Source organism: Toxoplasma gondii, chromosome VI (assembly GCF_000006565.2).
Source record: "Toxoplasma gondii ME49 chromosome VI, whole genome shotgun sequence".
NCBI lineage: Eukaryota > Apicomplexa > Conoidasida > Eucoccidiorida > Sarcocystidae > Toxoplasma > Toxoplasma gondii.
In genome coordinates, this window is record NC_031473.1 from 2,297,476 (window position 1) to 2,318,816 (window position 21,341).

The following is a 21,341-nucleotide window of genomic DNA, read 5'->3' on the forward strand; positions in this document are numbered from 1 at the left end:
ATATATGTATATATATATATATTTGTAGGGATGCATTTCTGTATAGAAAGAGAAGAATCTGTGTGTGATGGAGGCCTGCATTTGTCGATGGCTCTGCCTGTGGAGGAGGTCGAAGAAGAAGAGAGGTTTCGCCGTTTGTTGCGTCAATGCGGCAGTTTGCTCGGGAGCGCAGCAGCTTCAAAGCAGGTCTGCAGGTTTTCCTCCGACTTTTCTTTCTCTTTGAAATGCTGCGCTTTCTCTGCTCGTCGCGCGCTTTTGCCTCACAGCAGAATGTCTCCGAATGGTCCGCGCCTTGGTTTTAGGGCCAGAAGAAAAATGTAGGATTCTCGAGAAAAGCTGCTTCTCGCAGTGCTTGCGAACGAGCATCATCGACTTTGTGCAACTCTTTATTGTGGGAGCAGTTCGAGGGAAGAGAAGAAGCAACTGCATGCGCGTGTGTGCGTGTTTTCACCCGCTTTTTCTGGGAAGCGTCATCTCAAAGGTCCTCTTGCTTCGACAGACTACCTGACTACTCTCTGTCTTCGCGGCGTTTCTTGTCTGCGTAGTCTGAAAACGCAAACTCCTGTCCTCTCTGTGTGCTGCGTTAGCAATCCAGAGAAAACAGCGAGCTTCCTCTCCACCTATTTGTGAGAACACCCGTACTTGTTTCGATCAAAACAGGTCTGAGGTCTGTTCTGCCGGCTTCTCCGAGCTTCGCTAGGCAAACCAGATACAGGGAAGAACTCTTTTTCATTTTAAGAATACTTTTCCATGTGAGAGAACCAGCTGGGGTGGGGGTGTCTCCTCGGTCCGTCTCTCTCTGCCTGGGTTAGAGAAGGCAAAATGTTTTGAAAGACACAGGCTATATACGTCGCATGAGAATTTCTTGGCAATCTGTGCGAAGAGAATGCGGAAAAAAGCTTCTAGGTTCCTTTTCAGATCTCGCCTTTGCCTAAGGCTGGATTAGAAGTGTGAGGCGAACGAAATGTAGCAAGCGTTCTCTCTGAGAAAGTCGAGAGGCAAACGACATCCTTTTCGTGAAATATCCTTTTCTTCAAATATCCTCTTTTCTGTCTCGGTTCGAGGAGGGTGCGCGCGTGGAAAGAAAAAGAGATTTTTTGACAGGGAAAGCAATGTCCCGGAGAAAGTCTCAAGTTTCGTTCAAAATGGCGAAAACGCAAGTCGCGCGAAGGAAGGACGCGCCAAGCAGCCTGAGAAACCACGTTGCGAGTGCGAGTGTAAAGTTGAATTCCCCCGCCCTCCTCCCCAAAAAAGCGAAAGCTCGACACAAAATCTTTCGCGGAATGCCATGACGCCTCGAACACAAAAACGGTCCTATCTCCAGGCGAAAAACAGGAGACACTCCAGGCGTCCGACAACGGAACTGACCTCACTCGTCGATATAAATACAAGTCGATACGAATACCAATCAAGATGCACAAATACTCAAACTGCAAGCATAGCTTACAGATGCGTATACATGTACATGTACATGTATGTTTAGAGTGTTCGGGGTGGCAGGAAGGCGCAAGCAGATACTAGTGCATGTGTATGTGTATATATAGAGCAGTTTTTTTACAAAGAGACGACGAGAGAATCCGAGTCTGTCGCAGGGGCAAACGCACCTAGGAAGGATAAAGAAAAAGAGTTCCCCACAGAGCTTCCTGTCGCAAGCGACCAAGCGTCAGTCGTTCGGCAAGCGAAAAGTCGAGGAAAATGCTCGAAATCATCAGAGACAGTGAAGGACTGAAGGCTCCTCCGCGGTACGGAGTCTCGAAACAATCCATACAAAGAAGCATTCCCGTCTCCAAACACACATACACGCAAATCTATACATGGATATATGCATGGTCAGGTGTGAGCGTGAGGAGAAAGGCAGAGGCCGGAGAAGTTCGTCCAGACGAAAAGGGAGTGAAACAAGAAGAAAGGCGCATGCAGATTCAACGCCTAAACGAGGAGAACAGCGTTGATGCATCCATCAAGCTCGGGGTTGTTCGTCACCTGCGCGTACTTTGCTGAAAAAAGAAAATTTGTCGAAGAATCAACATGTCTCTTGCAGACTCACAGTAAAGGTTTCAGTGAAAAATGGAAAATCGAAAAAGTTCAAAACGCACATGTACACAGAGCAAAGTACGAGTCACAGAAATGCTCCCTGTGCCCAGCACCCTTACACATCTCCCTCCAACTTTCTGAAAAGACTCATTAAACAGTCACTTCTCCTCTTAAACCTACAGACAACTACATATACAGCGTCACATGAAACAGATATGTCCAATAATATATATATATATATATATAGATAGATAGATAGATAGATAGATATACATATAGATATTTGCATGGCAGTAAACAATGAATCGATATTTGTATCCCAGGCGACCGCACGCATTCACATGTGAGCGCCTCTGTACATATGCATATATATACAGATGTACACAAGTACAGCTTTTCTGTATCATGGATACGAATGCATGTAGCATTATCCGTCCCACACATATTCCTATATTTTCAATTCTGTAAATATATATACACATAAGCATATGTTTATATATATATATATATATATGTATAAAATACGATATATATACATACATATATATATATATATATATACTAACGATATATGTGAAAGTAGAGGTCTTCCGTATCACAGACGTCGAGCACTTTCCTTATACGCATGAACTGTGGGGAAGTGAAAAGGTCTTCATGCATGTTTGTCTGGGCAGAGCTGAACTGTGTCTTGTGCATGCATTCCTAAATGATTTTTTGTGTGTTCTCACCCCAGACGACTTTGCCAGTTTGGGTCACAAGGCCTAACTCGCTGACGTTCACTTCGATGATCGTTCCTGGAAAGACAAGCATCAGCACAGCATCATTTTGCGAGTTGCGCGGTGGATGTACACTCCGTTTTCTCGGGCGTTTTCCTCGTCTTGACTCGTTTTTTCATACCCTTGGTGATGACGCCGAGCGAAGTGTAGAGGTGCGACTGCGGATTCTTCTTGACGCCGACAATGTCGAGGTGGAAAGTCGTTTTCAGCTCAGGATGCGTCACATGCGCCTTCTTGAAGCGCAGGCCGGTCGGCCGGATGTACCGCTCGAACTTGGGAGGCTTCCGCGTAAAATCCTCGCCGACAAAGCAGACCTTGTTCACTACGCGCTTCCACGCCTTCTCTGCAGGTCAAAGCCGAGAAAAAACAAAAACGTCAAGAGAGAGGAGACCCGGTGAGAGAGGAGCGCTGGAAAAAAAGGCACACAGAGGCAGAGTCTCCGGGAAGACAGCTGTGGCGTATTCTCAGTCGAGAAGGAAAGAAAGCGGTTCGAAAGAGAGAGCCAGGACTGCGCCGCAGGCCTGTGCTCAGTCCTCCTCCGCCTCGCACTCTGTCGCGGAACCGCACAGGCCAGAGCAAGACATTTTTTCGGAGAGGAAGATCGACGAGGAAAACACAGACAGCGAACAAGAGCGAGAAACCGGCGTCGAGAGGCAGCCAGCGCGAATCGTCGAGAGAACGAAAAGGAGAGAGGACGCGAGAGAGAGACGAGAGAGAGACGCGAGAGACAACGCGAGAGGAGAGAGGAGAGAGTGGAGTGCAGAAAGACAAACAGATCTTCTGCTCACTTCTGCGTTTGCCGCTGCGAAGGACCTTGAACATTTCGTCCTCAGTCATGGCCTTTACCTTGGGCAGAGGCACTTGCCATTTGCCCGCCTTCTCTTTGCGTTTTTGCTTGACCATGTTGCTGAGGACTTTGGTGCGTTTGACCGCCTCACGATCGAGGAGATACGCGGGGACGGCGCCGTCTGGGGCCTGCTCCGGCTCCGCGCTCTTTGCGTCTTTCTCCTCAAAGTGCTTCAAAGTCTTCTTCATCGTCGCCTTCTCCACGTAGCGTTTCTTGTTGAACAGTTTGGACTTGATGCCGCGGAGGCGACGCGCCTGCTTGGACAGCTTGTGCGGCTCGCGCGCCGCCTTCTTGCGTCTGGAAAGCAGAAAAATCGGAAGGTGGACACAGAGGAAAAAACTCTAACGCACAAGAGGCGAGCAACAAGAACAACGAAGGCAAAGAACAGAGCACGAGGAGAGAGAAGGCGGAGAAAAAACAAGTGAAGGCGCGGAGGGAAGAGGATGGTCGGCAGGATAAAGAAGGAGAGCAAATGGGTCAAGCAACGCCTGGAGCGACACCAAAAGGAAAAAACAGACACCGAGGCAGAACATACAAAGAGAAAAAAGTGAGAGAGCAACGCGGAAGGGAAGAAGAAACAGCCTGCAGGTCGGAAAAAAGACAGAAGAAGATAGAGAGCCGCATACGACAGAGAAAAGAAAGAAAGGACAAGAAGAAAAGAGGACGAAGCCGAAGAAGACGAGAAGAAGAAGATAGAGGAGAAGAAGAAGTTATAGGAGGGGAAGAAGTTGCCTGAAGAGGAGTTGACCGAGAAGAAGCGTTTACGGAGAAGAAAGAGGACAAGGAGGAGAAGACGGAGAGGAAAAAGAGTCAGAAGGAGAGCAAGCCTGCCTACTGCCTCTCATGGTGATCGAGACGTCGTCCAAAGCGCTTTTGGTGAAGCTCAATGTACTCGTTCTGCGGCATGCTGGCAAAGAGGTAAATTTCAGAGATCCGGAGAGAGCGCGGAGAAGCGTCGGCGGACGGATTCAGAAGAAGGACGAGAGACAGCGCCCTGCAGCTCTCGCAGTCGGCCGGAGAGATCGGCAAGTCGCCTTTCCTGCAGAGCGTCGGTTTTGGCCTTTCTTTGAGGAAAGATTCTCTAAAAACTTTGGGAAGTCGAGACTCAAATCGACATGTTCAAGACTTTGCATGCCCAGCTGGGCACCATCCCACAGAGCGCAAAACGGCGATTTTTCGCGGGTGAGAGATAAGCAGAAAACCTGGATTTCCTGGCTCGAGTTGGACTCCTCTAGCGACAAAGATCGAAGGTTGAGCAAGGTGTCGACTCTCTTGAAATTTCAGAAAACGCCGAAGAGCCGCGAAACTCCGCCTTCTCGCGTCCGCTCGTCTCCCCCCTGCGCCCGGGGGTTCCAGTGTACGTACAGCTGCGCCGCGAAAAAGAAGTCTCTTTTCTCAGGTCTGGACCGCGGTGCTCGCACAGCGGCGCCTTCGCTTTTTCCGGGTGTGCATCTGCTAAGGCGCCGCGGCGAACGAAGGTTTCCAGAAAAAGAGGAAAAGCCGAGAGAGTATAAGAATGAAGAGAACTGTCGCGCCTTTGCCGGAGAGGTGATGGAGGTTCTGGCGATCTGAAGGAGGCCTCAGTCTCTCGCCTTTTCGTTCCGCTCCTGCGGCTGCTCTCGCACTTGCGTCCGGAGAGGTCCCTCCCCCCTTTGCGTGTCTTCTCCCTGAGGAGGGCGATACGTTCCCCCGCTTCGATTTACAGAGAATTGGCATGGATGCGCGTATCTTGTGATCTCTAGTTGCAGGCAACTGTCTTCGCTTTCTCTCCGCCCACTGCCTCGCGTCGTCGTTCCCCGCTTGTGCATGACCTCCTCGTTTCGCAGAGCTCCGTCGATGCGCGCCGGGAGCTCCTCGCCAGCCTAGTCGGTCTCTGCGCGCCTGTTGAACTCCAGGTTCTCAAGCGAATCCAGTTGAAAGAACCGCACTGAGAGTCCTCCAGCCTTCTCCTTGTTCGCCTTCTCCTTGTTCACCTTCTCTTTCCTCGTCGTCTTTCTTGTCTTGCGCGCGGCAAGAAAGACTCGTTGAGCTGTCCGCAATGACGGAGAGACGCCGCGGTCCCGGCGAGGTGTCTCCCTCTTCTTCCTCGCCGTCTCCTCCACGCAAACGCAAACGGCTCTACAGAAATGGCCGATCTTCTTCTCCCGTTCCTATCGCTTCTCCTCCGTCCTCAGCTTCTCCCTCTTCATCTTCTCCGCCCTTGACATCTTCCTTTTCCTCTTCTTCGCCTTCTCTCTGCTCTTCCTCGACTTCTCTCTGCTCTTCCTCGGCTTCTCTTTCTCCTCTCTGCTCCAGTCCGGCTCCGCGGTTTTCTTCGTCGTCCTCGGCAGAGGCAGAGGAACGCGGGCGGCTGGAGGCTGGGGAAATGCCAGCTTCTTCCTCTCCCTGCTGCGCCTCTGGCGAGGACGGCGAGAGTTTGCTTCTTCGCGGGGGAGCTGAGGAAGAAGACGAAGAAGCAGAGGGGGAAGCCTGCCCTCAGTCTGGCCCTTCGGAAGACGGAGAGGAGACAAAGTCGCTCTTCGCCGGCCTCGCTGTCCGTCTGCATGCGCCTCACCTTTCCGCCTTCCCCAGCCAAAGACGCTCCCGCTTCCAGTTGAGACAGCTTGCAACGAGACACCGAAGAACTCCCGAAATCAGCCGAGAGGCGCCCGCGCCGGAAGAGGCGGTGTCTGTGTCGGGTGTACGTACACTTGACCGCGACCGCCCCGCGCTCGCTCCGCCCCGAGTGTTGCTTCACGGCGTTCCGAGTATTTCTCGCGACGCAGCTGCGTTCTTCTTTCTCTCTCGTCTCTACAACGCGAAGGTTTCTGATCTCCTCGCGTCAGGGTCGCCGCTAAGCAAGGTGAGGACCGCGGAACAGAGACGCATGAACTCGTCGTCTGCCTTCGCTTCTTCGCCGCCTTCCGCCTCTGCTCCGACTCCCGCTTCTGCGTGGATCGTTCGACGCAATCGCTTCGTCACGCAACTCCACGGTCCGTCGCTGAACATCGCCTGCTACTCCCCAGAGGCCTGGCGGATTCTGAAGTCTCTCCTTCTGCTTCTGTCCAATGAGTCAAGGAAGGCGCCCTCTCTCTTCGCCCCCACCGCCGTCTCCGCGGCTGCAGGCGCCTCAGCTTCTCCCTGCAGTTCTCTCTTGTCGTCGCCTTCAGTGTCGTCGTCGCGGGCGTCTCGTCTTGCGGCTTCTCCGCTGTCTTCAGGGAAACGTTTTCCAGGCGCGACTCTCTTCATTGAAGACGTCGACCAAGTTGCGCCTGCGCTCCAGAGACGCCTCGCGGCGCTTCTGTTGCGCGTCCAGGAGAAAACCGGCGCGGGCCTCGCGCCTCGCGTCTCGGGAGTCCAACTCGCCTGGCTGTTCACGGCCTCCCACCCCCATGCCGTTGTCTCTGCCCTTCGCCACAGCTGCGCCGCGGTCCGTCTGCCCCTGCCTTCCGTCTGCGAGCTTGCATGCAGGTTCACCGAGGCGAAGGAAGAAAGTGAGAAAACGGAGGAAAAGGAGGAGAGAGAAGAGACAGGAAGACGCGGAGAAGGCGCTGCGGAGGAAGAGGAGACGCCGACGAGATCCTCAGGGAGCATCCAGCAAGGGCAGACCGGGAGCAGAACGGAGGAAGAAGAAGAGCATCCAGGAGGAGTGAGCAGGAGAGAGGCAGGCAAGACTGAGATATGGACAGAAGAAATGAGGCATGATGCGTCGACCTGCGCAACAAACATAGCTGGGCAAAGAAAGGGCCGTCGCAGAGCCCCTTTCTCCACCAAGGAGACTGCCTCGTCCTCTTGTTCGGCGTCTCGTTCTGCGGCTTCGTCTTCTCTCCACTTCCTCGCCAGAGAAACTGAACGATGTTCTCTTTCTCTCTTTCTCTCGCTCTCTCGAATTCGCCGCACAGACCCCGCAGCTGAAACTCGGCTTCAGCGTCTCCTCTCTCTCGCCGAGAAAGACGAACAGGAATCTCCTGGAGACAGAGACGAAGGAGAAACGAAGGGCAAGGATCGAACAAACACAGCAGTGCGACAGGCAGCAGAAGAGGCAGAGGGACGAGGTCAAGAGAGAAGTACACAGGTGGCTGAAGAGGGAGTGAAAGAGCAAGAGGAAGCTGGAAACAGTGAAGGAGACAAGTCGACTTCCTCTTGTTCGTGGGCAAACACAGTACGTCACTCTGCGTCGCGTGGAGATCTGAACGATGTCGGACTCGGCGGAAAATGTGTGAATGAGAGAATCGCAAAAATCGCGCAACTCATCACAAGCACCAAGTGCTGCGATCGGAGGTAAGCATACACCCGAGAGAGAGGGAGAACAAGAGAGAGAAAAGAAATGAGGAGCGCGTTGGAAGCGAGGACGCGCACAACGAGAAGCGTGGAGACGGGACCCGCTTCTTCTCCCATCAAATGATTCCTGAATCCAATAAAAAGTCGCCAGTAGTCTGTGGTACAAGCAAGCCACTCCGAAGTCCAAAACCTCACATTGTTTTGTGTCATATGTAAATCTGCTGGGTTTCCTATTCGAGTCTCCGAGCCTGTCTCAAGCGCCGCTGTTTCGGATTTCATTCCAGGTCAATCTTCTTCGGTGCCGAGGAGACGCGAAAGCCAAACGCACTTCCAGACAGCAGTTCGTAGTCCGAGATGTTGAGTTCGAAAAGCGAGTCTCCAAGTGACCCCTTGTTTACGGGTCGCTCTTCGTCTCTCAGTATAGTCTTCTGCTCCTGCTTCTCGTCCTTCTTTGTCTTGTCTCTCTTCTCGCTCAGCTGTGGTTGTCTTTTATCTCTCCGTCTTCTCTTTCTTGTGTGTCTTCTTCTTTTTCAGTCTGTCGTTTCGTCTCCCTTCGCTTTCTCATCCTGCCTCCCTCTTCTTGTTCTCTCACCCTTTTCCCCCTTTTTCGGAAGTCTTTTTTCCTGCCGCTAACCGTCTGTCCCTGCTTTTCTCTTTTCTCCGCAGCTTGCAGACTCTTCGTCATCTCTGGCAGGGGGCACTGCAGCAAGACAATCACTTTCGAACGCAGAATGCAGACGCGCTTCTTCTGGTGAGAGCTTTTTCTCGAGACTTTCTTGCCTTCTTCCCGGTTTTATCTCAGGCCGTCTTTCGAGTCGCACGAGCAAATCATGTTGAGAGTTTCTTGAAAATCCGAACATGAATCCTGGGGACTGCTTCTCTCTCTCTCTTCCTTCAGGATCTGATGAAAGCCGTTCTCCGCGTCTCGCCGAAAGGAGATCAGTCGTTTGCTGCCGACTTCATTCACCTTCTTGCAGAAACGGTAACGATGCTGGCGGCTCGCGTCGCGACGCGGCAAAGGCTTCCCCAGACGCATGCATCGAGTTGCAGATGGCAAGTTAGGTCAGCGAGAGTCAGAAAGAGGCTACGGGCAAAAGCATGCAGAACGTTTAGCCGGAACGCCTCTCAGGGTGTGTCTTCTCTGGCTGTATGTTGCAACGCGGAGTGGCGGCGCGAGGTTTCTGTGTTCCCAAGAGAAGCATCTCTTCGCGATGAATACCTGGTTTCTCGCAGCTCCAAACTCTCAGCCTCTCTGTCTTGTTCTCGCGTTTGCAGTCCCTCGAAATCGCTCGCGGGGAGTTCGCTGTAGGCGCCACAGCAAATCTGGAACTGTGTTCTCTGCGGGCGTCGCGCCTGTACCACGCCAGCCGCGCTCGGATGCATGCCTCTCTCTGCGAAAGCGAGAAGGAAGAACGAGAAAAAACAAAGGCAGAAGAAGAAACAAAGGCAGAAGAAGTAACGAAGGACGGAGAAGATGTGCAGGACGGAGAAGATGTGCAGGACGGAGAAGAAGAGGGAGAAGAGGAAATGGAGCAGAGCGACCAGCTCGGTGAGGAGCTCTGTGTAGAGAGTCCCGTGCAGTGGCGCCGAGACGCAGACACAGACGAGGACTTGAAGAGAAGAGAGCGAAACGAAGAGGCTCCGAAGCAGGTTGAAACGACAGCTAGTCAGGCTGCGAGTGAACGAGGCGAAACAAAGGCGACTGAAGTCCTGTCCTCGTTCGGCCTGTTTGATGGAGAAGACTGAGGCCGGCACTGCCCATGCGTGTCTGTCGCCGAGTCTTCGTGCTGGAAGTTGATTCCAGGAAAAATCCGCGAAAACGCGCGTGCATCGAAGAACGCAGTCTGGCACAGCGGCTGCGCGGTGGAAATCGAAGGAGAAACCTGTCTGTCGCATGCATGCAATGCAGAAACGTTCATGGCGCATTGCTCAGTGGCGCCGATGCGACGAGAACTCAGCGTTCAGTCTCGCAGCATTTACATCACTTCCTTCGCATGGTGTGTGGTATTCTGGCCCCCCCCCCCCAACTTTCCTCGGACTTGCGGTCCGCGTAGCTCCTGGCGCAGGAGCTGCGGAACTTCCAGTGGTGTGTCGAAAAACACGTTCTCGAGCGGTTCTCAAGAATCATGTCGAAGCATACGTGGATTTGTAAAGACACAACATGCACGGGAAGCGCGTGGATTCGAAGGCTTTGCTGTTTTTTTCCGTCTCCGTTTACAAAGACGTGGTGTCCTTACACCGTGAACTTGGAATGGGTTTCCAGACTCGCAGCGACTCCATTCCTAGAACAATCCTAGCTGCGGAGCGCGGCTCTTGATGCTATTCCTTTCGTTTTGAAAGATCATAGGTCAACGGAAAGCAGACTTTCTACCTAAACTGCTGAGTTCCAGTGAAACGGGTGCTTGAAACGTCTTTTGAACAGTCGATTGATGACAAGAACTATGGTGCAACACAAAAACGAGATGTTTGATATGCGTTCCTAGAACCATGTTGGAACACTGCCTGCTCGGGAGAAGCAACCACGGGGCGCTCTTCTGCAGGGGAACTCTTCCGGGCATTTGAATCGTCTGTCCTCGGATGGTCGCGTCGCAGCAAAAACGAGAACCGTGGAAAAACAACTGAGCGTGATCCGGAGGGTCACCGGCAACAAGATATCCGAAGAACGCGTTATCCTTGACACGTACGTGAAGACTCTCGGCGGGGAAGGAGTCTGGAGGATGGAATAGAGCAAGGATCCGTGGGCGTTTGTGGTTAACGGGACAGGCAGTCTGTGCAAGAAAAAGCAAGAATACTTCACTGTGCTCTGGAGACAGAACGAAGCACGGGCGCCAGAGCTCCAAAGTGATTAACGCGTTCACCACTGCTGTACGCTTTGCGTCCCAGGGGTGACAGCGTGCACTCAAATGTTGGCTTGTCAAAGATACGCTGACTGCCACGATACGTGGTGCGCTTAACGTCTTGGCCGCCCGAAGAGCGCGTTTTGAAACGTCTTTCACCGGATGGCCTCTGTACAGCGTACTTGCACCTCCTGGCAGACTTCACCCCGAGACACCCTCCCTCCTTTCGACGTTCACATGCCCTGCAGGCTCCCTGTCACACAGGAACATGTCGGTGGAGTTTAAAATGCACCAATCAGCAGAGATAAGGAGCAGAAACGGACGGCAAGGTGGCATTGTTGCCCTCGGTACTACGACGACCCACCATAGTTTGCGAACGTACCGTCTTGAAAGACCTGCGTAGTGTCGTCGTGCATGTACAGAGTGTTTAGAGGCGTCGTTGTTTTAAGTCGCAGGGTCGAAAGAAAGCCAGTTTCATTCCCTAAAAATCCCTCTTTCGACTTACACTCCCCTTTCTGCAGCTTAACTCTCGCAATGTTAACGGTGGTTCAGAGTGGTAGTTCGACTTGAGGGACGGAGATGGATTTTCCTGCTCATATCCCTCCCCCAGAAAATCGGGGTAAAGCGGTGGACAGCCGCGTCGTCTGTAGCTGAAACTTTTTCATCATTGATTTCATGTGGCAATGGAACACCAAGTGGCAGTGCAACAGGGATATTCCGGTTCAAAGAACTGGGATTGTTATCGTCATCACAAGAAATTCCAGTCCACGCAAAGGCAAGAAAAGGAGTTTAGGATGAGTATTATGTTAATCTTCTTACCTGCACCTGCAGTGGGACCTAACATAACCCCACGGAAAATCCGGCAGTAGAGGTTAAACCATAGAACCGCCGCGTATTCTCCGGCGATACCAGGAATGAAACGCGCTCTCAGGAGTTTCACAGAAGATGCGATGGTAAAATGACAAAACGCATGCGGTCTCCCGATCAATTAGGTTCGTTACCGAAAGATACAGGATCTCCTGTAGTTCTCTCACGACTTCTGCTACGTGGCATGTTGACTCTTCCTGTTGCACGAAGCCAATGTGCCCGTGAACTGATTCTGGACAGAAACGAATGCGATGAAAGTGTAACCATGTTTCTCCTAGAGTAACGCTTCTTCTGAAAAAGCAAAGCGCCTTTGAGACTCGCAGACGTCAAGCGTCTGTTGTCTGGTTCCAGTGCTGCGGCAACTATTCGACAGTCCACCACTTTTAACAAGAAAACGATTCACTGTGTTACCTTTCTTTTTGTAGTTCGTGATACAAACGTTTCACATATCTTCCACCTAGATTATCGCCTTCGGACAAGTCGTCACTCAGAGGCTGTGCCGTCTTGAGCCGTACCAATGACAGATGCTTAAACGAAAATCCAGCAACTGTTCACCTACAATGTGATCGTCACAGTGCACGGTCTGGCTATGTTCATTCTTTGTTGGGCGCACCGCAAGCCATTTGTGCCTTTTTCACGCAAAAGAATCCGGTTCCTGCAACACTTGAACAGGCAGGGTAACTGGTGGAAGCAGGATGTTTTTGCCGGTAAGCAGTGAGTCTGAAAAACTACGTAACTGAACCGCGATCCAGCTGTCTCTGGCAACGGTGTACAGAGGGACACCCACCAAAGCGTAGATGTCACGTTGTCTACGAGACTGCAGGAACATTTTTCTGTTACGTTCCATGAAGTTTTGGACTGTCTCCCTTGTTTTTCAGGAATGAAGTTCAGCGAATCGCTCTGCGACCCCCCTTCCCTTGTTGGAAGCTGGACCATCTGATATCAGACGTTCATTCATACGAAGCATATTATGGAGTGTGTTACGCTTTGTCCTAGCCCCTGACCAACCTTTCCTGAGAGCGCCCGGTAGCAACTCGCCTTTCCCGAATGAACTTCCCGGATAAACATCCCTTTTCTTTGAAGCACATCTTTCCGTCGTGAGCATGATCTCAAAAAACCTGAAGCCATGTAATCTCTCTAGCATAACGGGGCATTAGACCGAACCTGCGATAGGTATGTGTATTTTGGGTGACTGTGTACTAGCGGCTAAAAGTCAATCGTGAAATTCAGGCTTCCTTGACTCCACTTGGAAGAAGAGGCTTAATAGGACTGCCGGGCGTTTGATCCGACGCTGCAGTAGGAGTGACCGGTAATCAGTCTTCTCTAAGAATGTTACTGGTCGCCGATCGAGACCGGGAAACACTGTCTCCACTTTCTCAGGACAGACGGATTCAATGAAGCGACTTTTGATCGCTCCTTGCATTAGCAGGTTCTACCTGCCTACCACCATTGTGATGCTATGCACAAAGGAACTGTCACATCACAATGGTATGCACGAAGGCCCGCCACAGAGGCGAGTTGTCAGTATCTGCAGCGGCACGAAAGTGCCTTTCTGTAGCACTTGTAGTCCCAGTCTTGGCTGTCGATTTTAACGCCGTTCTTATTCAGAGCAGCTGTACTGTTACGGCGCGGGTGGAATATTACCCAACGCCTGATACACCGACCGCAGACGCCAGCTGGACTTAAGATATGCGGCCTTTTGAACGAATCCGATTCTTCCAAGCACAAAGGAAGACCTCGGAATTCCCTCATTTTCTGTGAGATCTGTTTTTGACTTTTGCTGCCCAAAAGAAACATCAGCACATCGCGACAAGCAGTGCCAACTGCAGAAGACGATCAACATAGGAATTTAAACACCACCGACTGGAGTAACTTTGTGTTGAAACGCCCGAATGACCACACCTTGACGCATTGTCATTGACTCGGCTCTCGAATATCGGGCCTTTCCACTTCCGATCTTTAAAAAAGCGTCTCTTCCTGAGAATATCATAGGTGGCATGCGACGTACTTACTGATCTGGATGCAGCGGCAAAAATGATGGAATGAAGCCAATAGTTTCTTTCTGACCGTGCAAGTACATTCTCCTACCCCAAAGCGGCGCAGTTGCAGCCTTGTCTAATTTCCCATTCACCCGAAAGCACAGCGTTGTATTTTTTTGCTGTCCTTCTGTCGCACTTGTAGTTCCAGTCCTGACCTTCGATATTTCCGCCGATTGATAAAGAGAACACCGTGCCGTTATGCCTCCGTGGGTGACCAATTACGTAAAAAGTGAGGCAACAATTCATCAAATGAAGGCACGAAAGACCTCGGATAATGAAGTCCCTGGGTCGGCACCATTTCATCTTTCGATCTGTGCTCTCTCAGACCAATAGCTAGTTAGGGCGGTGTTGCACCCTATCAACTAGCGACAAAGTTTTTCGTGCTTCACTTTCATTTCACTGCAAAAGTCGACAAAAGTATTGCTGGGAGGAAGCGGCGTCTCCCTCGAACTCACAAGTCACATAATCCTGCATACAGAAGCGAAGACGTAAGATTCCTGAACGCTCTGAGGACGTCATTTTCCCGAAGAGTAAACCTCGCTTGTTCGGCTGAGATTCCAGACAGTTCTGGACACACAATCCGAATCTCGCAGAGAGGCTGTTGTGCGTATTTTTGCGAGCAAACGCGATGCCGGCGCATCTGCTTTATTTGTGCAAATGAAGTAGAGACAAGTCGGGATCTTTCCTTGTTTTCAGAAAGACACAATTTCTCCAAGCGAGAGGATTTTTCGCTTATCCGAGGGGGCAAGCGTTTGAAGATTTGAAATTCAAAACTTTCTTTTTTGGTGCATCTCTCGAAATCATTCTGTGCCGACTGTACGTTCTCGCAGCCGTTAGATCGCCGGCTGTCTCGGCTTCTGACTTATTCATCGGAATCGTCACCGTCATCGTCAGCATCGTCTTTTTTCTTCTTCTTTTTCTTCTTATGGTCGTCGTCATCGTCGTCGTTGCCATCATCGTCAGCGTCATCGTCGTCCTCATCATCATCTCTCTTTCTCTTTTTCTTCGACTTTGGCTGGTGCTCCTCTTCATCATCGTCGTCATCGCTTTTTGGTCGTTTCGGCTTCCCTGCGACGGCATTCGCGAGCAAGTTTGTTGCTCCGCCGACAAGGCCACCCAGTCCAAACCCGCTTGCAACGGTTGACGCGACATTCCCTACAGCTCTCACAACGTCTGCAGCTTTTTTCCTCCCGTTGCCCTCTTCTTCGTCATCGTCATCTCCCCCTTGTGTCGTCGCCGCCTCTGGCTGGTGGACGAGCAAAGGCAGACCACCTGCAGCTTGTCCAGGCTGTGCCCCGAGCTGCTGTGCAGCATTAGAGGCTTCCAAGACGCCACTCAGAATCTGAGCAGCTTTGAACAGGCGCACGGCTGAACACGAAAGCACGACGGGTGTCGGGTTTGGCGGGAAATCTTCCCTGATAATTTGCCAGGCTAGGGCAACCAGCAAAACGACGAACGAACGCATTGTAATAATACGCACTCTCGGTTCAAAAGATAATACGCATCATCGGGGGTTAAACGACAAGACACACTTTCGCGGATTGAAGGGTAACACACTCTCTCTGTAAGGTATCATACGCTTTCTCTCGGTTTACAGGATACTACAAACTCCCTTTGTTCAAGGATCACACACAAAGTCGGCAACTGTCTACTCCATAGTGACCTTACTGACGGAAGGCTGTTTCTCGTCACCGGTAGGCCTTCTTTCCAGTAGTCTCCCTCAACGACTGGGGATTCGTGGCTGCAGAACACTGTTAAATCGGGGATTTTTCTGTGCGCTCTGTCGGACAGAGCGAGACTCACACAAATTCGCAAGGAACAGAAACGCGACCAACAACTAGCGTCCTAGCATTGCTACGCAGCGCGAGGTGTCGACCTAGCACAGCAGGCGTTGAATGCAGGGATCTGACAGAGAAGCACGATTCAAAATTTTCTCAGACAGAAAATCTTCAACACTTGGATTTCAATAGTTTTGCTTGGAAACAGAACCACGGTGGAAATAGCACCAACTTTTCTCAAAGTGTCAATGCCTAGCGCGAGTAGCTCGTCGGCCAGCTGTCTAGTTTGATGTCTCGTATTAAAGCACCATGATAGGCGGAAACTAAAGGATGTTCTGGTTTTTAATGGTAGACACCCAATTGAAAAAGTTGATGTGCGGCTTCCGTGCTTACCAATTAATGGGAGAAGCAGGCTTTTGCCAACCGTTTTCAAAAGGAACTGTCACTCCCGCCCGGTCCCCCTTCGTCGCGGTTGCTCTCAGAGCGCCCCGTGGGCCTTTCAGAGGACCAGTTTCTTTCTGCTTTGATTTTTTTCTATGGTTCTAGTGTGAGAGATTTGTACGTTTTCAGGGAAGTGATAACATGAAGGGTTAGATCTCGCCTGTGAAGCGGCATTTCCTTAATGTCGCACTCGCAACCGTCATCAGGCTCTGCATCGGGGTGTCTCTACCAAAGTGTTGGTGAGTGACTGAATAACAGCCTAGCGATGTTCCACTTTTTACAGTGTGGAAGACGGCGTATAGATTCAGCTGTGGTCTGATTGGTACTGCATGCGTAAGATATTGAACTATGATTCTAATCAATGAATGCACAATTCCCTGGGTATCCAACCCGGTGCTCTATCGTGGGCACTGACACTATCCCACAGTTCAACCTCGTGTTCTTTGGCAAAATTAATCAAGATTAGTTCTGATAGTCTGGACCAACCGATCTAAAACGGTTCGCAGATAGAAACTTCAGTTGCTTGTGTAGCGCTTTGGCGAGGCACCGTACTGCACGGCTTCGATCGCACGAGTTTTTCCTGTTTTGTCGCCATGATACATTGACACGTGCACGTAGTTTTTTTGATTAGTCGAATGATTCGTTATGGTGAAGCGGCAGTGAGGTCTACAGAGTGCATCCTGAATTGGGAAGAAGTTCATCCAAGTGATAAACCATCTACGGATGCACTCTGAGTCATGAAGTGTTGAAGAATGGCAATCTGAGATTCGGGTATGCAGAACTCGAATCTGAGGTTGACGCTGGAAGGCCGAATCGCAAATAAGCGCCACATAGGCGCGAACACTGAATCCATGGCCATCAACGTTAGAGTCCCAGTGCACACATTCACACCATTCGAAAGGCGGCTGGGAGAGAAAGTGTCACCGGACATCCGTAAGCCAGCTCACGTAGTACAGCAGATGGTGAACCATCGTTCCGAACAAAATGATTCCTTGTGGTACATCTTGTTGGCTCAGCCCCCTCACAAACACTCAGCATTCGTGACAACTCTCGGTGTCTCGGCATTTTGTCGTCAAGGGATATCTGTCATAAAACGAAACAGCAGTCCCCACAATACACTACATATGGTGAGCGTTGGCATCTGCTCTGGTCGACGGTTGTTGACATGCTGTGTCGTGTCCAAAAGGTATCTGGGGCGCTTCATGGGAACCAGGGACGACGACAGAGGCTACATCGGCAGGGTACATGTGTTCAAGTGTGTATCATTGATACAAGGGAAGGTAGATAATCTGGCATCTTTCTCTTGTTCGAGAACTACACAAATTGCTTTTTTAAGCCACCCACGGGAGCGATCCACAGCTGAATGCTCCCGTTTGTGGACTGGCGACTCCCGCAGCTGATGTTAACGTGGCGAAGCCATGCAGACAAGACACCACTTTACCTCCCTTATTTGCACGGTGAAACTAGCATCATAGCAGATGGGCAGCTAACAGGTCCGTGCCGGCATCGCGACGTGTGACTGAATCATGGAGGGTTCTTCGCTGATGGAAGTAAAACAGACAACCGCGTGGCATTTCCCAAACGAAAACTCCAGTTGTACAGTCCTCACGGAACGTAGGAAATCTCCAGGAAGAGATTATGATATGCTGCCCTAATTCCCTGAAAATCCTCGACCCACGCGAGTTGAAATACACAAGAATGCGGAAGCCGACCCACAGATTCACCGTCGAGTTGTTCCGACTTCAAACCGACTGTGTTTTTCTGTCGCACCAAAACAGCCCGTGCAAAAAAGGAGTACGTTCTGAAGCAGTGACTCGTCTAGACATGTAATGCTCTGCGTGTCAGGTACTACCAGAGAAAAGGCAGGAATCAAACCAAGATTAGCTGTCTGTGGTTGCAGCAACGCCAGTCATCGCCGATACTTTTCTTCTTGGGGAAAGGTGGATTTCAACACACACAAAGTGAAATGCGAAATACAGGGTCTGTTCCCTCAAATCACGCACATGCAGCTTAAAAATTGGAGACAGAAGAGTGTAATCTGACCCGCACTGGGAACGCATATTCCATCTTGAGAAATTCTACGTTTCCGGATACTGAAATCGTCACAAACGCTTCCAACACGCGGCACTTCCCTCTCCCTCTTGTTTCGCTCGTTCCCCTCCACCCTTTCAGCTCCAGCTCCTTGAAATGGCACATCCACTGCTTGACAGGACAAAAGTTCTTTCCTGTGGACCTCTGCAGCCTGGAACTCGCCAGATCCCGAGCAAGCCGGTCCCGCGCATCTCCAAACTATCAACAGACTTCTGTGGGCAGTTGCGGTCCGCAACTCTTTAGCGTCTCTGCGATCCGCGGAAGTCATTTGCTCCCCGACCAGCAGAACCGCGTTCTTTCCCCGTGGAAACCGCACTGTTTCGACCGCCAGTTTCGGATTTCGCTGCACTGCGCGAACCACTCGTTTCCGCGCCGTTCCCTACGCCGGGTCTGCGTACTCCCGAAACGGCGGGACGACGCGGCAGCACACTTGTGCGCAGCAAAACTTCTTCATCGTCATCATCGTCCAAACACAGATTTCTGTGGCTTTCGCTACGCGCGCATCCGCCTGCTGTCTGTTCCTCTCGATTGTCTCGCGAACTCCGTGGCAGATTTGCTTGCAAAAGCTCCCGTCCCTTCAGCAACTCGAGCAAATTTCGACCTTGTTGCGCCATGGCAGGCGATGCTCCGCCGGTCGGGCCAGCGGTGACTGGCGTGACTGGCGACGCGCTCGGCGCTCGCGACTCGACAAGAATTCTCGAGGCGAACGTTTTCGTCGCGGGATCGGTTGAGGTTTCAGAATTGTGTTGAGGAGCGGGTGCGACGTCCACCCTCGGCGTCTGACTGACATGCAAGCTTTCTACCGGTGTTCGGTGTGGCTGCGAGTGCACGAGAGACTGAGCCGCGGTTTCTTCCGTAGCACGCTGCAACTGTGGAGTGTCTCGAGTCATCAACTGCTTGATGAGCGAAGTGATGTTTGCGTTCTGCGAGACGTTGTTCTGAGGAACCTTGTCTGGTTCGTCCCTCGTACAGTGCGCCGCGCCGACGCGGTTTCCACCCTGTCCACCCAAAGGTACGGTCGGTGCGATCCCGTCAGGAAGCCTGGACTGCGGCATCGCCTGCCAAGGCCCTCCAGAAGACGCGCCTGTCTTCAAGCCTAAAAGCTGCTTCACATGCTGCGTTGCGTGCTGCTGAGCCGCTGGCTGCGCGGCGGAGAATCCACTCCTCTCGTGTGAGTCTGCGGACGCGACCCCAACAGAGGCGCTCTTACCTGCCTCCGTTCTCAGTGCCGTCTGCCCCGCCGCTTGAGGGCCTCGGCGAAGAATCTGCAGCAAAGGCTGGCTCTGACTCGAAGAAAACGACAGACGCGAGTCGCCTCCAGAGGAAATGCCCGCGGGTACTCCTCGGCCTCCGCCATTGGCGACCGGACTGGGAAGCAAACCTAGACCCTGAGCCTCCGCTCGCGGAACTTCAGAAGCGGTGGCAGGCCGGCAGAGCAACGCCTCTTTCGGACCTGGACTCGGCAACAAAGGAGACGCCGTCGAAGAGACACTCGAAGCAGCCTGACGCTCCACAGCCGTCTCTGCACGAGCGCCGCGAGATCCCCCGTCGCCAGCCGGGGAAACCTGAAAAAACAGGTGCAGAACTCCGCAGCAGTGCAGGATTTCTGAGACACACACATGTCAATGCGTGTATGTATATGTATTTACAAACAATTATAAATATATATAAAGATATATATTTATATAAATATATATATATAGATATATATTTATATAACTATATATATATATGGAGACATTGGGCGCATGCCACAGAAGAGGACGTGCGAGGTTCTGATTACGGGCACGAACACAAAAACTCAAAGCATGTGGTGTACCGACTCAGAAATCCACAGGCATACGCCCCGCGAGATTGAAAAAAAGTGGAAGAAGAACGCATCCAGCGAATGCATTTCGAAATCGTGTCTCTCGTCGTTTATAGAAGTCGAGGAAGAAATACTTTTAACCGTACACGGAATGCTAGAAGATACCACGCAGGTACGACACAGAACCAAGGGTGCCATCAAGGTGTCTCCTCTGTGCCGGTCATCTCTCGGCAAATATATTTAAGTGGAAGAGTTGATTTAATTCGGATTCCTGAATTATGGTTAGGTATTCCCGTAGTTGAATTAGGGTCCGGTAGCTCGAACAAGTTCCCCGATCTTCACAAAGTCGAAACATGCACATCCCGGTCTCCTCTCGCCTTCAGACTTCCTGGCAAAGTACGGCTGGACCCCCAGTGGACAGGAAATTATTTTTCTATTAGAGTGATGGTATCCTTCGATTGAAGTCGATCCGCGAAGAAGCGGCGCGATGCATGTGCAAAGGCCTCTTCTTCCGGAGGGGCAGGCAGCGTTCCTGCGCCGAGAAAAATCTTTCTTGCACTTACACGGCTGACGAGAGGGAACAGCTCAATGCACGGGACGCGAATTAACCGAAGCGAAGAGCATCTGCCGTCCATGTTTTGAGCGCCTGCAGTAAACAGGAAAGACAGGGAAAGACGAAAAAAGAAGAAAGACCTCTGGAATACGCCCGGAAACCGAGGAAACCTGCAAAAGCTGCACCACGGCAGAGAAATCGATTCTCCACTCGTCGTAGGTCCACTCTTCACTCTTTTCACTCTGCTCTCTACAAACCGCGTCAACGCTGCCTTTGCAGACGTCCACAGAGACATCCATGTACTTGGTGAAGATGAGACATGTATTGGCATGGAGTCGAGGAAGAGTCTTTTCGGAAGGAAGTGCATCTTCATCGACTTAGCGTACGCTTTCACATCCACCAGCGCCTCCCGCCACCCCCTGTTTCTTCCGACCGGAAAAACACCCACAGTGGTCCTTTTCGCATCCTCTGCATCTTCATAGAAGGCGCGCTGTCTGTTTTTAAACAAGCGGGTCCGGATTCGAATCCTTCTTTCTCACCGAGTTGCACTTGGTCAAGGAGTACCTCGACGACGATGTCTTGCAGAATTCCCTGAAGAGCTGCGGCGACTTCGGCTTCTTCCCACCATGCCCAAGGCTCCACTTTGCGGCCGTTTCTTCCTCTCGCTTTTTGCCGACAAGCTTGAGAGGTGACGCTCACGCTCGCTTGCAGCGCAGTGTCTCCCGAGAGGCGGAAAGGCACTGAGCCGTCGATCGAGCAGAGACCTGTGACGGTGCCTCTGCTTCCTTGGTATATACACCCGGCCTGTGTGGTGTACGCGACGCGCTGCCCCAGCGAAAGTTTCAACGTCCATTTGCCCTCCACGACTCCCGAAGGCCGAGAGACAGTTGAGACGAGAGAGAAGAAAGCTGCAAATGAACAGGCATTCAACGCGAAAGAAACGCCCCCCGGGAGAATGACTGATACCCACAGAAAGACGAATTTGAGAACCGTTTCCTTTCTCGCGGACACCAC

General features: G+C 51.5%; 4 protein-coding genes across 4 annotated transcripts in view; 1 reads left to right on the top strand and 3 right to left on the bottom strand.

Annotated features, from left to right (window-relative positions):
• Positions 1-38: 38 nt before the first annotated feature.
• On the bottom strand, positions 39-4,936 carry TGME49_242800 (ribosome biogenesis protein NSA2, putative). Its single transcript, XM_002366759.2, has 5 exons — positions 4,490-4,936; positions 3,596-3,951; positions 2,929-3,150; positions 2,760-2,825; positions 39-1,994 (listed from the first exon to the last, which is right to left on the bottom strand). Exons 1-5 carry the CDS (start codon positions 4,558-4,560, stop codon positions 1,927-1,929), a joined length of 783 nt encoding a protein of 260 aa, XP_002366800.1. The 5' UTR covers positions 4,561-4,936; the 3' UTR covers positions 39-1,926.
• Positions 4,937-5,175: 239 nt separating this feature from the next.
• On the top strand, positions 5,176-10,186 carry TGME49_242810 (hypothetical protein). Its single transcript, XM_002366760.2, has 4 exons — positions 5,176-7,914; positions 8,581-8,665; positions 8,813-8,896; positions 9,190-10,186. Exons 1-4 carry the CDS (start codon positions 5,693-5,695, stop codon positions 9,658-9,660), a joined length of 2,862 nt encoding a protein of 953 aa, XP_002366801.1. The 5' UTR covers positions 5,176-5,692; the 3' UTR covers positions 9,661-10,186.
• A 2,643-nt stretch (positions 10,187-12,829) lies between these two features.
• TGME49_242820 (hypothetical protein) lies at positions 12,830-16,250 on the bottom strand. Its single transcript, XM_002366761.2, has one exon. It carries the CDS (start codon positions 15,120-15,122, stop codon positions 14,520-14,522), a length of 603 nt encoding a protein of 200 aa, XP_002366802.1. The 5' UTR covers positions 15,123-16,250; the 3' UTR covers positions 12,830-14,519.
• Positions 16,251-17,258: 1,008 nt separating this feature from the next.
• TGME49_242830 (XRN 5'-3' exonuclease N-terminus protein) overlaps positions 17,259-21,341 on the bottom strand; it is an 18,912-nt gene continuing 14,829 nt past the window's right edge. Inside the window, exons 19-21 of the mRNA XM_002366762.2 lie at positions 20,867-21,235; positions 20,338-20,420; positions 17,259-19,532 (exon numbers count right to left, since the gene is read on the bottom strand). Of these exons, the coding sequence (XP_002366803.1) occupies positions 18,207-19,532; positions 20,338-20,420; positions 20,867-21,235 (1,778 nt within the window). The 3' untranslated portion in view covers positions 17,259-18,206. The remainder of the gene's footprint in view (positions 19,533-20,337; positions 20,421-20,866; positions 21,236-21,341) is intronic.

Excerpts from the sequence above, each read along its gene's own strand:
- TGME49_242810 (XM_002366760.2), top strand. The coding sequence starts at position 5,693 with ATGACGGAGAGACGCCGCGGTCCCGGCGAGGTGTCTCCCTCTTCTTCC. Across the intron at positions 8,666-8,812 it reads ATGCAGACGCGCTTCTTCTG|GATCTGATGAAAGCCGTTCT; the intron begins GTGAGAGCTTTT and ends CTCTTCCTTCAG. Across the intron at positions 8,897-9,189 it reads TTCACCTTCTTGCAGAAACG|TCCCTCGAAATCGCTCGCGG; the intron begins GTAACGATGCTG and ends TCGCGTTTGCAG.
- TGME49_242800 (XM_002366759.2), bottom strand. The coding sequence starts at position 4,560 with ATGCCGCAGAACGAGTACATTGAGCTTCACCAAAAGCGCTTTGGACGA. Across the intron at positions 3,151-3,595 it reads TCGCAGCGGCAAACGCAGAA|AGAAGGCGTGGAAGCGCGTA; the intron begins GTGAGCAGAAGA and ends TTTGACCTGCAG. Across the intron at positions 1,995-2,759 it reads AACTGGCAAAGTCGTCTGGG|CAAAGTACGCGCAGGTGACG; the intron begins GTGAGAACACAC and ends TTCTTTTTTCAG.
- TGME49_242820 (XM_002366761.2), bottom strand. The coding sequence starts at position 15,122 with ATGCGTTCGTTCGTCGTTTTGCTGGTTGCCCTAGCCTGGCAAATTATC.